General features: G+C 41.3%; 3 protein-coding genes across 5 annotated transcripts in view; 2 read left to right on the top strand and 1 right to left on the bottom strand.

Annotated features, from left to right (window-relative positions):
* The window catches only part of grik2 (glutamate receptor, ionotropic, kainate 2), a 214,978-nt gene that overhangs the window by 111,143 nt on the left and 82,050 nt on the right, over positions 1 to 21,785 (top strand). The window lies entirely within an intron of this gene.
* Positions 14,309 to 17,027, top strand: LOC144389724 (uncharacterized). 2 transcript variants are annotated; one of them, XM_078095324.1, is made up of 6 exons: positions 14,309 to 15,016; positions 15,133 to 15,266; positions 15,530 to 15,677; positions 15,773 to 16,021; positions 16,131 to 16,401; positions 16,709 to 17,027. In XM_078095324.1, the coding sequence occupies exons 1-6, from the start codon at positions 14,631 to 14,633 to the stop codon at positions 16,904 to 16,906; spliced, it is 1,386 nt and encodes a 461-aa protein (XP_077951450.1). In that variant the 5' UTR covers positions 14,309 to 14,630; the 3' UTR covers positions 16,907 to 17,027. The 2 variants fall into 2 exon arrangements, with proteins under 2 accessions (XP_077951450.1, XP_077951449.1); XM_078095323.1 differs by having other exon boundaries at positions 14,500 to 15,016; positions 15,506 to 15,677.
* Positions 16,907 to 21,775, bottom strand: LOC120823632 (uncharacterized). The gene is made up of 12 exons (XM_078095322.1): positions 21,136 to 21,775; positions 20,664 to 20,870; positions 20,245 to 20,483; positions 20,051 to 20,151; positions 19,761 to 19,930; positions 19,224 to 19,418; positions 18,819 to 18,905; positions 18,229 to 18,482; positions 18,022 to 18,147; positions 17,648 to 17,788; positions 17,397 to 17,505; positions 16,907 to 17,294 (listed from the first exon to the last, which is right to left on the bottom strand). Exons 1-12 carry the CDS (start codon positions 21,266 to 21,268, stop codon positions 17,083 to 17,085), a joined length of 1,974 nt encoding a protein of 657 aa, XP_077951448.1. The 5' UTR covers positions 21,269 to 21,775; the 3' UTR covers positions 16,907 to 17,082.

Below are 21,785 nucleotides of genomic sequence, written 5' to 3'. Positions count from 1 at the left end.
AGCAGTTCCTCTCTTTGAATGATAGACAGAGGTTATTTTTGGTGCATTTAAATAAAAATCACAAGACTAGTAACATAAAGGAGGAAAACACTTTTATAGCCTATTAAGTGTTGCAGAATAGATTTTTTTAACTATTTTTTGGCTATAGAATATACTGTTGGTGTATATTGGCTTTTTAGCAGAATGTTTTTTTTAATCAATTTTATGTCATTATTATTATTTATTTGGTGCAGAATACTGTTTTGTATTTAAACTAATGTTTTATCACTGTTATTATGTTTAAATCAGTGCCACATATGTTAATAATGTTTGCCTGTTCAACATAATATCAACTACGTCTTTTTTATATGGGGGGGCGGCTGGTAATGTCCCTACCAATATGGAGACCAAACCTACACCCTTGCGCAGACCGACATTTAAAACCCTGATGTCCCATTGTGAACATAAAGCAGAAAACTATCCACTGTATATAATAAAACCTGAGGGCCTGCAGCGGCCGTGATGAAGAAGATACAGAATGGAGGCATGGCTGCAAGGGAAGAGGAAAACTGAATCTAAAGTACACAGTCTGGAGTAGGCTGCAAGGAGAAGGGGACATTTGGGCATGCATAGTTGGGGGTTGGGGGGGGTTGGACTAAAACAAAACACAGAAGTAAAGAGGCGCAGGAGGGGGAGACGACACCAAACGGAACAGCAGAGCGCAGCAGAGTGAGAGCAGCAATGACATTAAATCTGTGGCTGAAAACAGATGATTTCCCATTTAACACTCCATTGAGTTCTCCCTTATCCCGGGTCCTGCCTGGCACTGTGACGGCGCCACTGCTTTCCTTCTGTTTCACAATAACAACCCCTCAAAGCATCCACACACACACACACACACACACACACACACACACACACACACACACACACACACACACACACACACATCATCCTCTACACACCCCTCCCACTGTTCATCTACTGTACTGCTCAATATCCCTACCACAGAGATTTCCAGCACATTATTAGACAGCCTGCAGGAAATAAGGTTTTGGGCTGGTGTCTAGATGGTGTCCAAATAACAACAATCTACCACCCACACCTCTCTCTGTGGCTCCAGTAATGGACCACAATGGACTCCATGGGAGGCACTGTCAACAGATGTCTTTTTGTGCGGGGGGAATGATCAGGCAGCAAAGTGGTGAGGACGTTCTCACTTTTACACCTAAACTGCATCAGCGAGAAAGTGGAGAGGGATCTAAACAATCTCAGACTGGATTGAAACAAAGAGGACACTGAAAGATGTTTTAGGATGCGTTAATCAAGAATAATTTCAATTTTTGGTCAAAAAATATTTTAAAATCACAACTGGCATTAATGTAATCAAATCAAATAAAAAAAAACAAAGCTATTTTCCAATGGGCATTCATGTTTTATCTAGATTGTCATAGAAAAAACAGTTACCCTAAGCGTCCAGGGCAATGATCATAAATATCTAATAAATTATAAATAGCAAGTTAATGTTTATAAATGAGGTACCGGCAGAAACAAGTTTCTTTTATCACGCAGCATAGAAACTACATATTGATGTTCAGAATGATTATGACGTTTATAAGAAGCGGTACATGGAGGGACACAAAGGGGATTTAGGGAGAACGGCATGGTTGGTTTACCCAAGCAAAGAGTTACAACTAAGAACAGTTTGTTCCCATATTGTGTGTGTTTACAACATGACAGTGGTGGTCCTAAATAACTTTGCTTCGATTATCTCCGCTGTCTGGAAAAGATTTACAATGAATATGTCCACGTAAGAGTTCGCTACCTTTCTCCATTTCTTTGTTGTGAGCAGTCGTAGGTCCGCCTCCAAATGCGCTCATTGGATTAGACATGTTACTTCAAGGACTTCAAAATAATACTGAAAAAAAAAGTTAAGATAGGATAAAATAATTGTTTGCGTGAATTAACGCTTTAAGGCAATAATAACGCATTAATATGCCCAGTCCTAATATTAATAACACTTTACAATAAATCATCCCTGGCTAAATAATGACAGTAACAACCCTGTACTGCTGTGATGTTGCTGCTCTTCCTCTTCCTCTTCTCCTCTTACAAATTATTATTATTGTCTCATTTGGAAGGTTATTCTTTTGTTTCAGTTTTAGTTTATTTAACTTAATTTAATTCAATAATTTAATATTTCTATCTTATTATATTGTATATAATGTGTATCTTTTTATTCTATTTTATTCCCTGTACATGCTGCTGTGGTACCAGAATTTCCCTCTTGAGGGATCAATCAATCAATCAATAACATTACAATAATAAAAGTGTTTCCCAGTTTGGTTTGGAGCAATGGCATAATGTTAAATAATGGTGGATTCCAAGATTCTCATCTTACATCTTACGCCGCAACAGAAAATATATAACACATATTTGGGATGTAATCCTATAATTGAAGTAAAACCAGTAATTTTATCATTTAAATAATTATAACATCTGGCCGGGGACAGCCAATGGAAATGACTATGCTAACTCTGGCTCACTTACATCGCAACTGTCGGTGTTCATTGTGGGCTCACATCCAAAAGCAGCTAAAAACCTAAATGAGTGTGAGAGGGATGAGGAAGAGTGAGGAATAGAGGAAGGGAGCCGGACAGACGGAGCGCTGGTAGGAGACGGTTGGGCGCTGACACCAATACTGGGTGTTGGTAATGAGACACAGTGGCAGTCTTGGCCTGCTTTAGGAGTGTTTGCCAAACAAAAAGTGTTAACTCAATTAAAGGCCAGATTTCCCCCAGGAAGAAGGGAAGAGTGAAATTATCCCTGCTTGTTAAACCTGCCACTTAATTTCTCTCAAATTATTACTTATGATCCCGGGGAACCCCAGGCTAATTGTTTCTCTCTCCTCCTCGCTTCCCCTCCTTCTGCCTTCTGCTTCGTTTGCGGTGACAGAGAGAAGCTGTTCCATCAGCTCTGGTAAATGGCTTCATCGGGGGGGAAGCTGTGGCTCCCTCTGCTTCAGAGACTGTTGTAGTCATCATGTCACTTTGCAAAATTAGCTCAAACTCTGGAAAGCACTTTACGGGTTGAAGACACAAATCAAAACCATTTGCACACATTGCACAGTCTATGGGATCATTAATAGCAGTTGTAGACATTGATTTTCTTTTGTTTGAGTCACATTAAAAGATCAGCTAAAGCTCAGGCTACATTGGCCCGTTACTCATGTAGCCTGTGGAAACTGACACGCCATCTCATACAAAGCTGATGCTAGAGGGGTAACCGACCAAAGCATGTTAGGCATTTATTTAAAGTAGACAAGAAAGCAAAAGCTTTTTTTTTCACTCCACTCCCCTGACATTTCCTGGGACTGCGCTGGACGTACAGTATGCAGACGGACATTTTCCTAATCGGTGGTAGTCTGCCCTCTCCCTCTTCACAGGGTTCTGTGCTGTTTGTGCAGGGCAGCTCTGGACAGCACACGCCACAGACAACGAGCAATCATTCCGCTCAGCTCTAATTAAAACGCTCTCTAATTATATGCGGAGGAAGTGGACATCGGTTAGTGTGATGAAGCAGTGCTTTGACATTGAAAGAAAGGCTCATCCTGATGAATCTCCACTCTGACGTTGAAAGAAAGGCCCTTCCTGAATGTCACCCAGCTACGCCTTTATATCCAGCAGCACCATTATCTCCCTTTATTTCCACAATTCCCTCACACATACGTACTATATATGTTACCTACTTTTCCTTGAAAACACTCATTTTGCGCAGCAGTAGACACACGCGCACACACACAGTCATCTGACCTAGATCACTCAAACACATGCCTCCATATGCCCGCAGAAAACTTGTGGAGCACAATTCTCCCCACATGCTCCCTCGGCTCCCTCAGTCTTCAGTCTTCCTGCCCCAAGGAAATCTTAAACAGAGGATTAGCCTTTCCAATTTGAGGATTGAAACTTGCATCATTGTTCATATTTAATCATGCGCTTGTTTCAAACTGACAACAGAAAAAAGGCTTGAGGGGGGGAGAGTGGGACTTACTGTGTGCTTTACAGAGAAGTGGATTGAAGAATACTAGCGTATCAGCAGCTGTAGTAATCTGGCAGGAGAGCGAGGTTGAGGACTCCACTGAATAGAGGAATGATTAAGAAAGAAAATCTATTAAGTGTTGCTAATGAATTGAAGGAGTGAGAGACCTGTTCCTCTGAGGGGAATGCAGTCCAAGAAGAGATAACGTAGCAGCAGCTGCTACATACAACATTGCTGCTGGATCGCTCTGCTGATGGGGCTGTAACTTGCTCTAAGCGCTCTGTTATTGTGTGTGTTATTATGCTGATGGGTTCTGTGGCATTTTATAGTTCTTGTGTATCATCTTACCCCAACGACCACTGGTCTCCATTAAATGCTTTTCTTGAACTGTATTTTTTGTTGTTTCCTCCCTTATCCCGAGGGTGTATTCAGTTTGTTGTAGATTATTGCTTTCTCCAAAGATATTTTACAATGCTGGTTTTGGATAAAAGTTGACAGTTTCAGCCTAATATTCAAAGACAGTATTCAAAGCTTTCTGATCATCATTTGTAAGTGGAAATGATGATGATTGTGAAAATGTGAGAATAGTTTAAATATTTCACGTCATTAAAAGGATAAGTTTAAACAGAGAAGGTATATTACAGACAAGAGAGACATGACAGGGAGAGACATAAGATCAGGTTCCCTGCTAGACTCTGCTGGGACAATATGGGTCATATAGTCGGCATTTGAGCCCCTGAGCTATGGGGGCAAACAGCACTGCTGGAGCTTGCTTTTGCCTGCAGCTATTTTAAGTTAAGATTTATTGTGAGAATTCAGAATACCCCAGCTAAAGTAGAGGCTGACCTTGACATTGTAGTATATGGTGCTGTAATACTTGTTGTTGGAGACTTCATTGTGTTCTGTATTATACAATAACTGAGCAATTAGCATCTTTGCATCCTTCCCAGCTCTTCAAGGGGACCGTTGATGAATATAAATGTAGTTGTCTGTTTTTTGTCTATAAAGGCAAACACTTGACTTGCAGCAAGTATTTTGCAGAAAAGACCAATACTGATTTTTAACCATGGGACAGTTGGTGTATGCTGGGATTCACCACTTCTAGACCAGTGTTACAAGCTATGAAGAAAAGAGGGACCAATGTACTGCACTAATGCCTGTTGTGTCATGCCTTTTACAACTGAATACAATTTCATTGACCACCATCCAAAATGTATTGATGCTAGTCCTCTGGTTGCATAGAAATCCATGTGGAGTAATTCCATCACTGCAAGCGTTGACCTGCAATGATGTGGTACTTGTTGGACTGAACTGAGCTCCGCTCTATGTCAGAGCCTGCAGACTATCGATGCTTCCACTTTCTCCACACTAATCCGTTCAGGCACCCGTCTGATACCATCCGGTTGCCGTTTTTACCACCATGCCTTAAACATTAGGAGCTTACCTTTTGTGTCTTGGTTCCTGTCAAGTATCCCACTAGAATGCTGATACCCAGCCGTGCTGTGTGTGTTGATGACTCGTAGGGCCCCTCTGTCCCCTCTATCACTCTCAGTGGCAGCCCGCAGTCATCTTCAGAACTTGTCTCCTGGCATCATTCTAGGGGCGTTTTTGACAATGGGATGTGGAGGGACACATATTGTTATTACAAATGAAAGCCTTCCATAGTAATGATTTGGTTTTACACAGTCAATTTCCTCTCTTATTGAGGCACAATAATGTGCTTCAATAATGTGCCTCAATAGGAGAAGAAACTCACCGGCGTAAATGTCAAGGTGCTGTCATCATCCTCCCTTTTTTCCTATTGTAAGATCCCGTTCCTTTTCACTAAACCTGTTATCACCTTTTCTTGTTAACTTAAAAGACCTTCTTATATATGAAGGGAATGTGACTGGAGCCAAACATTGAAGGGGAAAGTAGTTGCCATGGGAATGATTTTGGAGAAAACATTTGATTTCTGTAAAAGCCATCTGTAATCTTAGCTACAGGCAGAGTGTCAGAAATAAAAAGGAGCCTAGAGGTGGACGGTCCGCTCAGCTTTGCTCTCAGTCTGCTCCTTTATTTCTTAAAGGTTTTATGTTTGTTTTGCAAGTCGATGCTCGATAAAGAACTCACATGGATTTGAAGGGCGATATTTGTATCAGTCTTTCTTGTAAGAAGCTGCCATAAGCCACTTTGTTTGATCAAACAAGTTTGATTAAAATCTACCAATAACCTTGTAAAGTGTAGCCAACTGTACATCATTTTGTATTGAAAACATATTTATTCATCAAAACCTATTATGCAACATTCAGAATGATCTCCATTGATGCTCCACAGCATATAACTACCATCAGGTAGAACCACCATCAGATAGAACAGAACAGAACGGTGGCAAGATGGCGCCGACGATGGCTGCCACGATGCTTCGGTGCGCTTCGTTTTTTGTTGTTAATTATGTTTCCTGTTGCGATTCCTGGAGCTCTCGTCACAGACAAACAACTCCGGAGTTACTTCCAACTTTCCTTCTTTCTTCTGTTGAATTACTGGACATTCTAGTCAAAGGTGCGCTCACCTGTCGTCACGCGGTGAGACGCCGTAGGAGACGAAAACCGGCCGGCTCGTTAGTGCGACTCCGCAAGCGTGGTTCTCGCACACCGCTGCTAGGCATCTTTCTCTCCAACGTGAGCTCACTGTGCAACAAACTAGAGCTTCAGCTGCTGATGAGGAGAGACAGAGGCTTTTCTACATCCCCCATGAGTTTGCTTCATTCATCCTAGTCGGTGTTTACATGCGGCCGGCGGGCAACGTGCACTACTTAGTTATTTTCCTAGGTGACTTTAACAAAGGTAATCTCACCCATGAACTTCCTAAGTACAAACAGTTTATTAAATGCCCCACCAGAGAGGAGAACACTCTGTATCACTGTTACACCACAGTAAGGGCTTATCACACCGTCCCTCGTGCTGCACTGGTACACTCTGACCACGTCATGGTCCATCTGATTCCTGCATACAGGCAGAAACTAAAGCTCTGCAAACCTGTGGTGAGGGAATTCAAGAAGTGGACCAGTGAGGCGCTGGAGGATCTTCGGGTGTGCTTTGACTGCACAGACTGGGATGGTTTCAAGACTGCTACTGACAGTCTGGATGAGTTCACAGAGGCTGTAACTTCGTACATCGGCTTCTGTGAGGACAGCTGTGTACCATCATGCACCAGGGTGAAAAAGCCCCACTCCATGAATGACCTCCGCCTGGCAGACAAGCTGAATGAGTTCTACTGCAGATATGATACACAATGTCCTGACTCCATCCCCCACAGGTCCACCATTCTGCCCCAGTCCCCCCCACCCCCAGCCCATCAGGGGCTCACGCCTCTGTATCACCTTCCCCTCGCCGCAACGACTCTCTCTATTCTGGAGAGACATGTTAACCGGCTCATTAAAAGACAAAACCCCAGTAAGGCAGCCGGCCCGGACTCCGTCTCTCCCCGCACCCTGAAGTATTGCGGTCCTTGGAGACATGCCAGGTACCAGCCTGCTTCAAGGCCTCCCCCATCATCCCTGTCCCCAAGAAGCCCAGGATCACAGGACTCAATTAATACAGGCCCGTCGCCCTGACCTCTGTAGTCATGAAGTCTTTTGAACGGCTTGTCCTGTACCACCTTAAGACCCTCAACAACCCCCTTCTGGACCCCCTGCAGTTCGCCTACAGAGCCAACAGGTCTGTAGACGATGCTGTCAATATGGCCCCCCACTACATCCTCCAGCATCTGGACTCCCCAGGAACCTACGGCAAGATCCTGTCTGTAGACTTCGGCTCTGCGTTCAACACCATCATCTCGTCTCTGCTGCAGGACAAACTCTCTCAGCTACACATTCCCGACTCCACCTGCAAGTGGCTCACAGACTTCCTGTCCGATAGGAATCAGCACGTGAAGCTGGGGAAACATGTCTTAGCCTCTCGGACCATCAGCACCGGTTCCCCCCAAGACTGCGTTCTTTCCCCTCTGCTCTTCTCCCTGTACAGCTGCACCTCCAGTCACCAGTCCGTCAAGCTTCTGAAGTTTGCGGATGACACCACCCTCATTGGACTGATCTCTGGTGGGGATGAGTCCGCCTACAGGTGGGAGTCTGAATATCTGGTGCAGCCAGAACAACCTGGAGCTCTACGCTCTAAAGACAGTGGAAATGGTTGTGGATTTTAGGAAGAACAGCGCCCCACCCTCCCATCACCCTAGGTGACTCCCCTGTCACCACTGTGGATTCCTTCCAATTCCTGGGCTCCATCATAACCCAGGACCTCAAGTGGGAGCTGAACATCAGCTCTATCACCAAGAGGGCTCAGCAGAGGTTATTCTTCCTGAGGCAGCTGAAGAAATTCAAGCTGCCAAAGACGATGATGGTGAAACACACAAGACGAACTGGCAACAAGAACAGGGAGAAGACACAGGTTATATGCCCAAGGGATAATTGACAAACAGGGAACACCTGGTGTGGGAGGAGACAGGGGAAAAACAGGTGAAAACGGGTGAACACAATTAGGGCGTGACACACTGTCTGACTCTAACATTCCACCGGTCACTTTCTTTCACACTGCACACGTCATTTACACTTTTCACTTGTCGCTTTCATTTGTCACTTTCTGTTCGCTGGTGCACTTTGTTTTTTATTTTTAATTTCTAAATATTTTTAACCTTAACTTATATTCCTTTATTTTTAAACTAACCCATAGCCGTATACTACTAACCCAGAGCATTATATTTTATTTCATTCCTCGTGCACTGTTGTCTTGTCGTCCATTGTCATACTGTCTGCTGTTACGCACCAACCGCCAAGTCAAATTCCTTGTATGCCTGACATATTATGGCAATAAATGTTTCGTGATTCGTGATTCCTGAATAAAAGGAGGCTTGTGTTAAAGTGCTTTGATCAGTAGCACAAACTGCACTGTTAAATGTTCATATAAAGCTGCCTGCTCTTTTCCCAATAGGAGCATCAGCAGTCAGCAGCATCAATAACTATAAATACAATACATTTCCCACCACAGAGCTTCAAATCGTGAAATCAGCAAACAAAAGTACAACATATTGTAACATAGTAACGGTTGACTAAAAACAATAAGATGATAAGAGCAATCTGTGTTCAGAGCACAGCTGCTTGCTCAAAAAAATGTCACACTGGTAAAACAGAGGACAATTTACTTCCTTGTTTCAATGAAATCAGTTTATTTAAACTATTACGGGTAGGTCCGGTGTGGACACCAACAGGTCCGTTATCGTGTTAGCAGATAATGCTGCCTTCTGTTTGGCTCTGTTCCAGTTTATTCATTCAGGACCTCTGAGGGCTGATCTCCTCTTCCACACACATCTTTCCCTTGAGCTGACGGATTACATGTACGCTCACATTCCATGAGGCGCCAATCTTTTTAGGGAGCACTGCTTTAATCTATGAAGCTGTCCAATAAGCAGAAGCCATTCATTTAAGCACCAATTAGTCTAAGCACCATTATTTGGAAAGACTCATCAGAGAGATTCTTGTGTTACCCTCGTGAGGCTCGACGTCCCTGTCTCCTTCCTCAGCTGAGACCCAGAAAGCCCACGGGACTTACTAGTGTAACAGTAGGGTTTGCATCTTTTAATTTGTTACTAGCCTTCAGGGATCTGTGACACTCTCATTCCTATGTTATTTTGAGTGCATAGTCAGGGAGTTTTTATCCTTCATTTAAGCCCATAAAGCACTATATTTATATTACCAATACTCTGCCAATGGTGTTTCTTGCTCCTCTAACAACAAAAGCATTTTTTAAACATGATTGCTTAATCTCTTATTAAATGCTGGCATGATTACGGTCACACTTAACTAATGTTTCTTTTAAAACAGCCATATTGTTATTGAGAACTCTTTTTTCACTGTTTTAGTTCCTCTGACGGTTCTTTGGTGTGTTCAGAGTCTGCTGACCTTACACCCTGATACAGAACCCTGGCATTATGTTCTTTATTGCGTCTTTCTGATGCATAGCAATACTTTCCGAGGAATAACATCAACCTTTAGAGCAGTGGTTCTCAAACAGTGGGGCGCGACCCTCTGGTGGGGTGCGAGGGATTTTCTTTTTTTTTTTAATGTAAAATTAAATTTAAAATTAAAATATATATATATATATTATTTCATTTATAATCCTTTATCAATCCCACATGGGGAAATTATTCTCTGCATTTTACCCATCCTTAGTAATTAAGGAGCAGTAACTAGCTTTACTTTAACTAGTGTTAGCTGCAGACATTTGAGCCACACACAAGTAGTCCATAAACTGACCACAACCCCTGCCATTAACGTTACATGAATGTTGGCTGGATTAAATGATATTTTTCTGAATGTCCTCTGAAACATTAATATTGATAGAACCTCAAATACTATTGCAGTTGTCCGGTTATCAGGATTTACACGGCTCAATTGTTGAAAGCTAACATGATGGCGCGCTAAACGCTTTTTTGCATCCACTTTGATGTCAGACCATTTTTTCTTGAAGCATATAGAGGGTAAATAAAATCGGTACAGAACCTTGTGGGACTCCGTGACCAACATTGGTGGTCTTTGAGGATTCACCGTTTACAAGCACAAACTGGGATCGGTTCGATAAATAGGATGTAAACCAGCACTGCATGAAAAGTGAGATTTTCGTCCGGAATCTCCCTAATTTCCGACAATTTCCGACAATTTGCAACCCGCGCACGTCGCGTTTGTCTGTGCCACAAATTGTCGGAAAAGAACCATGACGTAGGTGGAGAGCTGGCGGAGGTGCGAATGGCCCGAATTAGCATATGAATGCAGCGAAACCGCGGGTGGCCGAGCCGAGCGGGCTTGAATATCCTTACTCCTTATTGGATGACGGACTGTCCGTTTGCCTCCTCGGGGTTGTAGACCGTCACTGGCGCCGTGTTTTCCGAGGCAGGTCTGTTGTGCAGGCGCCTAGTGTATTGTTTTTTAACGTATGGGTACCACGGTACCTTTTTATACTGATACACTGTTCAACATTAACTGCAACATCATGTGGGATGAGAAGTGACATGCGGTGCTGGATGGAAATGAGAGGGGAGCGGGAGGGCATCCAGACTGAGGCTGGCTGGTGACAACACATTTTAATCAGAGAGGATGGTAGCAACAGCAGTGCGGCCCCCGAGGGCCCGGGCATCACATCGCATTATAACCCAGCCCAAACAGAGGCGCCAAAATGGCCAAGCCTGAAATAACAGATAACGCTGCCAAATGGCATCATCATCCAACCCGCTGCGGTCTTAATCTGCCTCATCCTCCCGCACTAATGAAGCTAATGGAGGGAATAAGTGACATGCTCTTTCTTCTCTCCCTCTCTCCCTCTCTCACTGTCACTGTCGTCTCTTTAATGTCGTAGCTGCTGATAACGGAGAGGACACAACTTGGCTCTTTGCTATCTGCATTTATTTTAGGGTATGAACATGAAAAAGAAGAATTTAGTAAAGATGTAAAATAGATGTATGCAGAAATATGGGTCATCTTGACATATAGTGATTTTTTACCAGAAGACATGGTAGCTCTATTACGCTTTGACTCATTTATATATTAAAACAGATTGTATAATAAATACATAATTTTCAAATAGATGTCTTCTACTTCTTCCTATTGGCCCTATACTCCCACCCAAATATCAAAAATGCATCAAATTACATAAACCTTCCCTACACTACATTCACTTTTCTGATGTCAAAGTTGTCCTGAGTCTATTCCTTGGAGAACCACCACAACTCATGAATAAATAGTGACTGTTTAAAATAGCTGTCATTTATTTAGTCAGGAATAACAGAATCATCGAAACAACTCTTTTTCAAGAACCTCCTGGCAAAGTAAGAAGCACAACACATACAAAGATCTCTAAATTATATAATTTTTAAATACTTTAGTCAACCTTGAAGAGAGTCAGAAAACAATATGTGGTCATAAAACGTTAAAAATCACAGCTCAAATATATATATTTTTTGCCCGTGCAAATATAAAAATGAAGACATGATTTCCCATAAATATTATTGGCTCATAAAAGCTGCTTAAGTGCTCTAACTTCACAAATGTTACAACTTGATTTCCCTTAATTTTCTCCTCTGTTACCTCCTCTGTATCCTCTGTTTTGTTTTCTGTTCTTACTTTGAGTTTGTTCGAATATTTTCTTTTGTAGAATTTAGCTTTAGCTCCACTGCTGCAACAAGTCAAGTGTATTCATGTAGCCCAATATCACAAATCACAGATTCCCCTTAAGGGACTTGCACTCTCCGGCTGATTTGTGTTCGTTACTGTAGTGGTAATGAGTAAAATAATGATTTTGTTGCATGCAAGCTTTGTGGATGGAGCTGATTATGGATCTGCATAGAAGCTGCCCATGTGTGGTTTAGTCCAGTGGGTGCTGTCTGAAGTGCAGTATAATCGCTTGATTATCACAAGATCCTTTACATGATGATCTAGTAGTGCTTTGTATATGTTGTTGGGATTAGTTAATAAGTGCAAACGCATCTATACGGTTTTCATGTGCAGCACTCCCCATAGTAAATCTGTTTTGACTACATAATGCTGTGGGACTAAAAGCTGTTTGAATGAAAGCCATTTGGCACTACGCAATTTAAATGAAGCCTTATCCATTCATTTCAGCTGCGGGCGCTGAATAGCAGTCCGCCGCTGACCATGGTCCTAACAAGGGTAGAACATGTCATCACAACATTAGGTCTTTACTATTCCCTGTAAAGATCTACCACTATGTGTTGGACTCTGGCCTTCAAGGTTTCAAGTTACAGCCCGAAGTAGGCAGGAAGAACAGCTAGATTCTAGTAAATTGAATTTTATTCAATTCATTTTATTTATTTATTTTTTAAATGCATCCCTTAAAAAATGCAGCTCATCTTTTATTTAGAGCATTATTTATATTTGCAGTCACACATATATGTTCAGTTGTTTATTTATGTAACAATACATATTTTTTTAATCTTACTGAATGAATTTGATTTGTTCGTCGTGTATTGACTAAATGCAAATCTTGATACAACTCTATTCCTCTATTTAATCACACTAACTAGTTACATTATGATCTTACGGACTCTCTAGAAGTTTCTAGATATGTTCTCTAACTGGACCTCTTCACATTGGGGAAGTTACCAAAAATGAGAAAAAATTGACGCTTCGAAGCTTGTTTTTTTTTAACTCAAGGCGTTCAGGATGCTCTTGCGATCCAGGCCCTCTACATATTGCAGCTATTTCCAAAGTAGCTGTTTTGAATGAAGGAGTTCTGTTGTTGTGAAAATATGAATCTTTACACCTTAGCTGTGAAATTCCACATGCTACTCTTACCAAACACTTTGTGTTCCTGTAAAGGATTTTAAGGGGAGTTAAATCCAGCAGCTTGCAAAAGAGAATTTATTTTTGTGGATGACTTTTTTTAAGAACTGTTCAAATTGTGTGATTGCTGTGAAAGCGGGTACTGTGTAATTTGGTTTTGTATGTATTGTGTGTGGGAGCATGCACGCTTGGGTCTGTAATTTAATAATGCACATACACAAGAATAGAGAAATGTGTACATTCCTTCTCCGGATGGATGCACAAGGTCACCATTCATCAGAGCTCTATTGCAGTTTTCTAATCTTGTATTTGTGTTTCTACATACACATTACAATGGTCCTTAACATACACCCAGAGTACACATACCCTTGTTTGAAGCAGTGATTTAAAAAACAAATCAGGTAAGCTGTTTCACTGCCAGTGTTGATCCATTTATAGTAATTATCTAATCTTTATTTCATAGGGAGAAATATGTGGTGTGAACCATGGCAACATAACATTGACGATTTACAAATGGTGTGTGGCTTTGCCATTGGTGTGTCTGTGTACGAATGAGTATTTCTATCAGATCCGGATAGTGAGTACTTTGCATACCCAGACACCATTAGTGCATGTGTGGGAGTCTCTCCTTCTCCACTGGAAGGAGAGACGAAATGTAAGTCAATTTACTATACTGTTATTTTGTGGAGAGTGTCCAGGGTTGTCAGGGATAACAGTGGAAGACATGCTCTGGATCCCTTTTTGAATACGGGGTTCGTACGGTCATGGAAAATCCTAAAAGTTTTGGAAAAGTCATGGAAATTTGTTATATTTCTATAATCATGTGGTTCATTTAAGATTACGTTTGAAATCATTCATAGGGTTTTAAAGAGACACAGAATGCTCTGATACTCGCAGCGCAAATAATTCGCACCGCGGCTGTGTAAACGCGTCTTAACTGAGAAGTTCGGTAGCTCAGGAATCTATGGAGGACTAAAAGTGCCACAATTAAATAAATAAATACACCATTAAATAATTACTTAAATGTGTCATTCATTAATTAAAATTGGAATTAAATAAATAAATGTGTCATTAAATGTGTCATTAATTAATTAAAATACCGATTCATTGTATGTAAAATGCATATATAACTATTTCACTATTTACATTTACATTTCATGATCCTGCGTTGCAGCGCTTCATGAATTACTTAAAACTGTCAAACTGACCCATCAAAGTCAGTGGGCGGGGCTAACGCGAATCTAGTCTGATCCATTGCTTTGGTCTGAAGTACCTGGATAGAAACATGGAGGATCTCCGTGAACTTTCCAGGGAGTTGGTGAGAGACATTTTAAACTTAGCAGGGGATGTAGAAGCAGGACCTGCTGAGTCCGAGCATGTAGCTAGTAAAGCAGAGGAACTTATTGAAGTTGTTGGAGTCATTTCCGCACTTTCTGACGAAGATATCGACCACAGAGTAATTACAAATCTAGAAGAAGTTGTCCACCGCTTCTCTGGTACCAGGGCGCATCAGGCCCAACACACACAGGGACCGGGGCGTTTGCCGTTTGACATACCGAGTGCAGTTCTGGAGCATCAAGTTCTTTGTGGAGTTCCCGCAGTTCAAATCGCAGCGATGTTCGGAGTGTCAAAGAGGACCATCAGGAGGTGCATGCAACAACACAGTTTAAGGTATTTACACTAAATTCATGAGGTTTCTGTTTATCAATTGCTGCTCTCATACACTCTGAAAGAATATGGCGTTTAAGGTAACATTACTTAATGTTGTGTTTTTTTTGTTTCTACAGAAAAACAGATCTCTATTCAGCTGTGAATGATGAGGAATTGGACCATATTGTAAGTGAAATTCACAGAAGTCATCCAAACACCGGCTACAAGCTAATGCGTGGTCACCTGAATGCAAGAGGTGTGCGTGTTCCAAGTGAGTATAATAATATGGGCATTATTTAAATGTATTTTTAATTCGGAGCTCTGCCCTTTTGAAAGGTGAAGGAAGCCCGCTTTTGGAAAGACATCGCCTCTGAGATGTAGAATGTGTATAATAGAAGAGAAACACACATTTCAGGACAGCTGACTTCTATCATCAGGATAGACATGTCCTGTGATTTTTAGCCTCCTGTTTAATAGAGGTGGAACAATATCTGACAGTAATATTCTCAGCTGTCCGGATGTTCCTCCCCTCAGTCTCAAGACTGCAAGAGTCTTTACGCAGAGTAGATGCAGAGGGAGTCTACATGAGACGTCTGAGGCTGCGTGTATTAAGGCGACGGCAGTATTTTGTGCCTGGCCCAAACTCTTTGTGGCATATAGATGGCCACCATAAGCTCATCAGGTCAGTGATATTAGCAGATAAACAATTCATCGTTCTAGATGTTTCATTACAATTGTTTCACAATAAAGTTGTATCTTTTCATGTCTTTGCAACAGGTGGAGATTTGTTGTCCACGGTGGGGTGGATGGATTCAGTCGTTTAGTGGTCTACCTGACTGTGGCTGGCAATAACAGAGCTCATACGGTCTTACAGAGCTTTATCGCCGCTGTTGAGCAGTATGGGCTGCCATCAAGGGTACGGTCTGATAAAGGGGGGGAGAATGCAGATGTAGCAGAATTCATGATCAGAAGCAGAGGTACCGACAGGAATTCACACATCACAGGCAGAAGTGTCCACAATCAGCGGTAAAGAAATATGTTTGGCAACTAGGCTCACACAACTAAAATACCAGTTGAATGTACTTTAGCATATGTCACATAAATTAACAATTTGACAATTTTATCCTAAACACAGAATAGAGAGGATGTGGAGAGATGTTTATGAACATGCCCTGGACCTCTTCCATCAGATCTTTACTTCATTGGAAGATCAGGGAACACTGAATCCAGACAATGAAGTCCATCTTTTCGCTCTGCACCGGATTTTCCTTCCACTGGTTCAGCAAAGCCTAGACTCTTTTCGAGATGCTTGGAACTTTCACGGTCTGAGAACTGAAAGGAATCAGTCACCACAGCAACTCTGGAGACGTTACAGAGAGCAAGGCCCTGAGGAGGATCCTACTGAGGTTAACAATCAACTTTAAACACGTTTCTAAAGTGTTTGCCCAAAAGGAATTATGGGAGGAAAAAAATTGTGCTAAATGTGGTACTTTAAATGGAACATTTACTATATTGTCTTTAAAATCTCCCAAGCTTTTAAAGATCAACCTGTGAGCTGTAGTTTCTACAGTGCATACTACAGCTGTATTATTTCACAAAACTTTAATAACTAACAATTTCTCACTGACTTGGTGACCAAAAATAACAATCTTGTGTTAGGACATGTCAAACTATTTTTAAGTACAAGTTTGATTATGCTTGTCATCTTTTCAGATTCCTGAAGAGTATGGGATCGACTGGAACGGACCTCACAGCCTTCATGGAGGCACTGTGTCAGTCCCCGAGGTTCAGCTGGCCCGTGAGCTCTCAGATGAAGAGGTTGCAATTTTGCCAGCTCCAGGAGTTTCTGTTACTGATGCGCTTAGACTATATGTAGAGACTGTGGAAGTGTTATCAAGAATCTTAGACTGATGTCCGACACGTTTTTATTTTTTGTGTTAGAACAAGCAGTCAAAAACTGAAAGTTTGCTTTCCTTTAAAAAAAATATATATATATATATATATGCCGAATAAAAATAAAATAAAAAGTCAACTGCTGCAGTGTGTTAATCAGTTTTCAAAGACACTGAACTTGTGTCTGAAAATACTTAAACAAGCCCAAATCCAGTACTTTTTATAGCAGCGACAAGTGCTTTCTCAAAGTCCATGTAGATCTTGAAATGAGCTGGCAGCTTTAGTGTTTCAAAGCATGTGGAGGACGTAGGAAGGGTTCCCTCAGAAATCACCACTGTCAGTTCAGGAGGAAGCATCTCCCAGCCAACCCAGAATGTCAGCAGCTGGGCCAGGGTACCTGATGAAGCTAAAAGTCATACAATGGATTGAAGACATTTAGTTCAACTTTATTTGATCATATCTATCCATGAGACATAGAAGCATTTGTAAAGAGAAATTAGGTTTATACCCGTTTCAATGAACATCCTTAGAAAGCCAGTGATGCGGCAGGTGGTGTCCAAGTCAAAGTCTTCATCATCACTGTCCTCAACTGGCCATGTGATTTCTTCTAGGAGCATCTTAAAGAAAACAAATTGTAATTTTAAAAAGGGAGATGCAGATCACATTATTGGAAAATGGAAAAATAGCCAGCTCAGTCATGGAAAAAAGACGTAAAATTCATTAAGTTAAGTCACAAATATAACTAAATTACTGACTTACCTGGGGTGTGAACTGCATTTCAGCCATTTTGGGGAAAAGAAGTGGGACAACATCTGGCCTAGATGTCAGCAGGGGCCATACAATCACATCTTTCAGTCCCTTTCTCAACTGTTTAATTTGGCGCATGGTCCTCCCAACGACCTAAGAGACAGACAGACCCATATTACAGCAGAAATCCTTAACCCAAATTTGACAAAAGTTGGCACAGTAGAACAAAATGTTAATAAAAGCACAATAAAGTGTCTTATAAAAACCCATTAAAACTTGAGTACTTAAACTCTTGTGTTAACATTAACAAGCCAGGGTTCAGAATACATTCTATAATTTCAACAAGTACAGCAATGAGTTCTGTCACTTAACCAGCAGGAACTCACTGCATGGAGTAGAAGTTTATTATGTAGCCATCTCCGATTTGTTTTGGTGACTGCCGGAAGATCCCAAGACATGGAAAGATCTGAAACTGTGGCTTTCTGTTCCGGTGTAAGTTCTTCATGTTCAAGCTAGAATAAGGACCATACCATTTATTATATCTGCCCAAGCAATATTTTTTTACATGGCAAATTATCTTTTAGGTTACATACCAGTTCTATGATGCTCCTGATGTGCAGATCAGGACAGTCTTCAATAACAACAGTAGCCATTTCTGGGTCCCCATTGAGCAGTACATGAATTACAGCAGGACTTAATCCTGTAACATGGGGACCGTCATGCAGAAAAGTGTGGGCCAACATCCTTCCTGCAACCCGGAAGAGGTTGCTTTCAATAAGTGCCTCTGATGCTGCTGGAACAAGATGGTCAGGTTCACCCTCAAATAGCAGTGTTCGGCCCATTCCTCCTGTAAAGTACCAAGAGAGCAGGGAATAAAGTCACAACAACTAACCTCTTAAATACATAAAATTACATCATACTAGTGCAGTGTCCGTTGAAAATGTGCCTGTTTGGAACGGGCGATTACTTGGCCTGTGGTATTGCTGCTTGTAGAATTCACTTAAACAAAATTGTAGCCTACTCCAAAATGACTTACAGACCCCAAACCACTTCAAATGCAACCCCCCTGTATATCCTACTACTGACTTACTGATTTACCTGACACAAAACATTGCCCACCGGCCCTCTGCTAAACAGCACATATCTGCGTTCATCAACCACCAGAACGTGTGCGAGTACTTACCAAGATCTAGACTGAATCCAAACTGGAGTTTGGATATGATTGTTGTCATAAAGTACCGCATCACTCCCTCTCCGATAGCAAGATCACCTGAAATAAAATACTGATAATAACACAGTGGAAAAAAGTGGCAGACAAATACGGGTAACTTGATTAGCTAACATTTAACAAGCAAGGGAGAAAAATAGTCAAAATTATATTGGCTGTAATTTAGAACAGCATCCTTAATATTGATTATTCCAGATAAGAGTATATTGTGCACAATATTCACATACATAACATTTTTTATCAATTATATAATTTTGTGCATTCCATTCTCCCATTTTCCAATGGGACAATTCCATATATGCTACTTGAGTGGTATAAACTGTACTGATGTATTTATATTATAAACTTTATATTACTTACCAACCAGAGTACAATGAAGTGGACATGCCCATTCTTGCTGCTGTTTATAGAATAAGAGAAGCTCCCGTTCCCGGTCCTCTTCAGACTCCCTTACATCCATCTTCATTCTAAGCGGTTTCCCAGTTGCATGTTCCCTTAGCAGATTTTCTTTGAAAACTTTGGCAGCTTGAGTGGGTTCCTCAATAATCTTCCATTCTAAACAAACAACAACAAAGTTATCTATTCCAGAGACATATTGTGAGTTGGCATGTTACCTGCATATACAGATACCCTCTCACTCTACACAACAGGAGGAAAATTATGTTATTTCACTGATAAAACGCGGGACCCAATAGCTTAAAAATCTGTCACAACGCCGAGTTGACATAAAAACGGCATTCAACAAAAACTAAATATTAGAAAAATAAAAAAAACAGGTGCATGTTATTAATTGCCTGTAACTATTATCTTATCCAATTCTATATTAAAAGTGTTCGCTTTCTATTGACTTTTCAGTTACACACAATCTTATAGCAACACTATTGTGATGACACATACCACTGTCTGTTTCTTTGCGATCCAACTCCTCGTTGACCATCACTGCTGGAACTACTGCACTCTCAGCTGATGTTTCAGACCTCACTGGAACACTGTCACTGACTAGGGCTGTCTCACTATCATTTTCTTCCCTTTGGCCTCCCTCTTGTTCTCTTTCCTCCATGGGTGTCCTCGAAGTGAACAGAATCGAAATGGTCATACTGGCTTATTTGTGTGCACAACACTCCAAGAGGACATATTCCCAAAGAAAATGAATATGCTACCCTCGCATTGCTTTAGGAAGTACATACCCATTGCAGCTCAATCTGTGCAGCTTCATCTCTGAAAAGGGAACTTCCATCTGACAAGTGATGCAGGGGATGACTGGACCAGAGGCAGGACGTGAGCTCTCCTAACAACAAATGGCTTTTAATTAATGATTAAAAGTCACCAGTAATCTTTGTTTTGATTATGTATTAAACTAGGTCTCTGTAAATTTATGTACACAATCTAAGGGTAGATCCTGTTGAAGTGGACGTATGTAGATTGTAGCCTGCCCAATCATCGTCGATGGATCTTTCAGATAGGCAAGGGTGTATCCAGTGCTGGGACACTGAAGCAATGCAAGATTTCGACTGCGAGTAGATCCTAAAAGTTTTAGAAGTTCAAAGCCTCCCCCTTGTTGGAGCTTCGGAAACACTTCCATCAGTTTATTTGTTATAACCATGGGATCGTGGTCATTCCCTGGAGAAAAACAAAACAAAATCATAACTCACCTCACCTTAAATTAAGCAAATAAGCCTGTGATAACTATTATTCACAGTATTAAAATGAATTACGTTTGAGTCACTATACAATTAAATGCAAATAATTTCAATGAACACAATTTGTTTTGTTTTGGTAAATGCCTAGTTTCGCACTGACCTGAAAATGTTACTTTTTGCTCTCCAAGTCCTGAATGAGGAAGTTCAGCTTTAACCAGTACGCTTGGAATTTTATCCGCATTGTGGTCAGCCAAACAACAGACAGTATGTGTGTAGCTTCTTCGGCTAACTTGGACTTGTGCTGGTCGTCTCGTCATATTCCTTCTGGCTCCAATGTTGTATGGCGCAAAGAGCCTTGCTACCTCCGCTGCAACACAGAAAAACGTCACCGCTCAACGGTCACCAGTCAGCTAAAACAGTCTCTACTTCTATCTTGGGATGCTCAAACCAGCTAACACCATTAGCTAACTAGCGGGTTTTATGCTCCACCAATTAACAACGAACGTGTCGCGCACGAAACATCATAATACCACATACAAATACATTTTCGAGGCGATCTAATTTAACCCACACGTGTGTCCCGAATCATTAGTGAGTAGCACACCTGGCTAACATGAAATTACTTAGCTTACCTTGGACAGGTGTACGTGATTGAGCGGCCGGTATCTGCTGTGACTGAGCCGCCGGAGCCGTTGGACTTCTGCTCAGAGCTTCCTCAATCAAATTCGCTGCTTCTCTCAGCAGCTCCGGGCAACTTTTTGACATTTTGTCCTGCACCTCGCACGGCGTCTGCGTCCTTGGTCATTGGGGCTAGCAGGACCGCGTCATCTCCTTGATTTTTAGCCGTTGCAATGAAAGTTCTGTTTAACAGCGTATCCAAACCAACGTAGAGGTGAATAGCGTCACCCAGTGTATTGGAATGTGTTCAGTAGCTCTGCAGCTATCCATTATCTGGAATTGATTTGTCTTGACTTGATGCACAGGGTAACCAATCAGGCGTTATGTTCCGCCTACCAACTTTTGATGGGTCAGTTTGACAGTTTTAAGTAATTCATGAAGCGCTGCAACGCAGGATCATGAAATGTAAATGTAAATAGTGAAATAGTTATATATGCATTTTACATACAATGAATCGGTATTTTAATTAATTAATGACACATTTAATGACACATTTATTTATTTAATTCCAATTTTAATTAATGAATGACACATTTAAGTAATTATTTAATGGTGTATTTATTTATTTAATTGTGGCACTTTTAGTCCTCCATAGGAATCATCC

Source organism: Gasterosteus aculeatus, chromosome 20, assembly GCF_964276395.1.
Source record: "Gasterosteus aculeatus chromosome 20, fGasAcu3.hap1.1, whole genome shotgun sequence".
Classification (NCBI taxonomy): domain Eukaryota; kingdom Metazoa; phylum Chordata; class Actinopteri; order Perciformes; family Gasterosteidae; genus Gasterosteus; species Gasterosteus aculeatus.
This window is presented reverse-complemented; position numbering and strand designations above follow the sequence as displayed.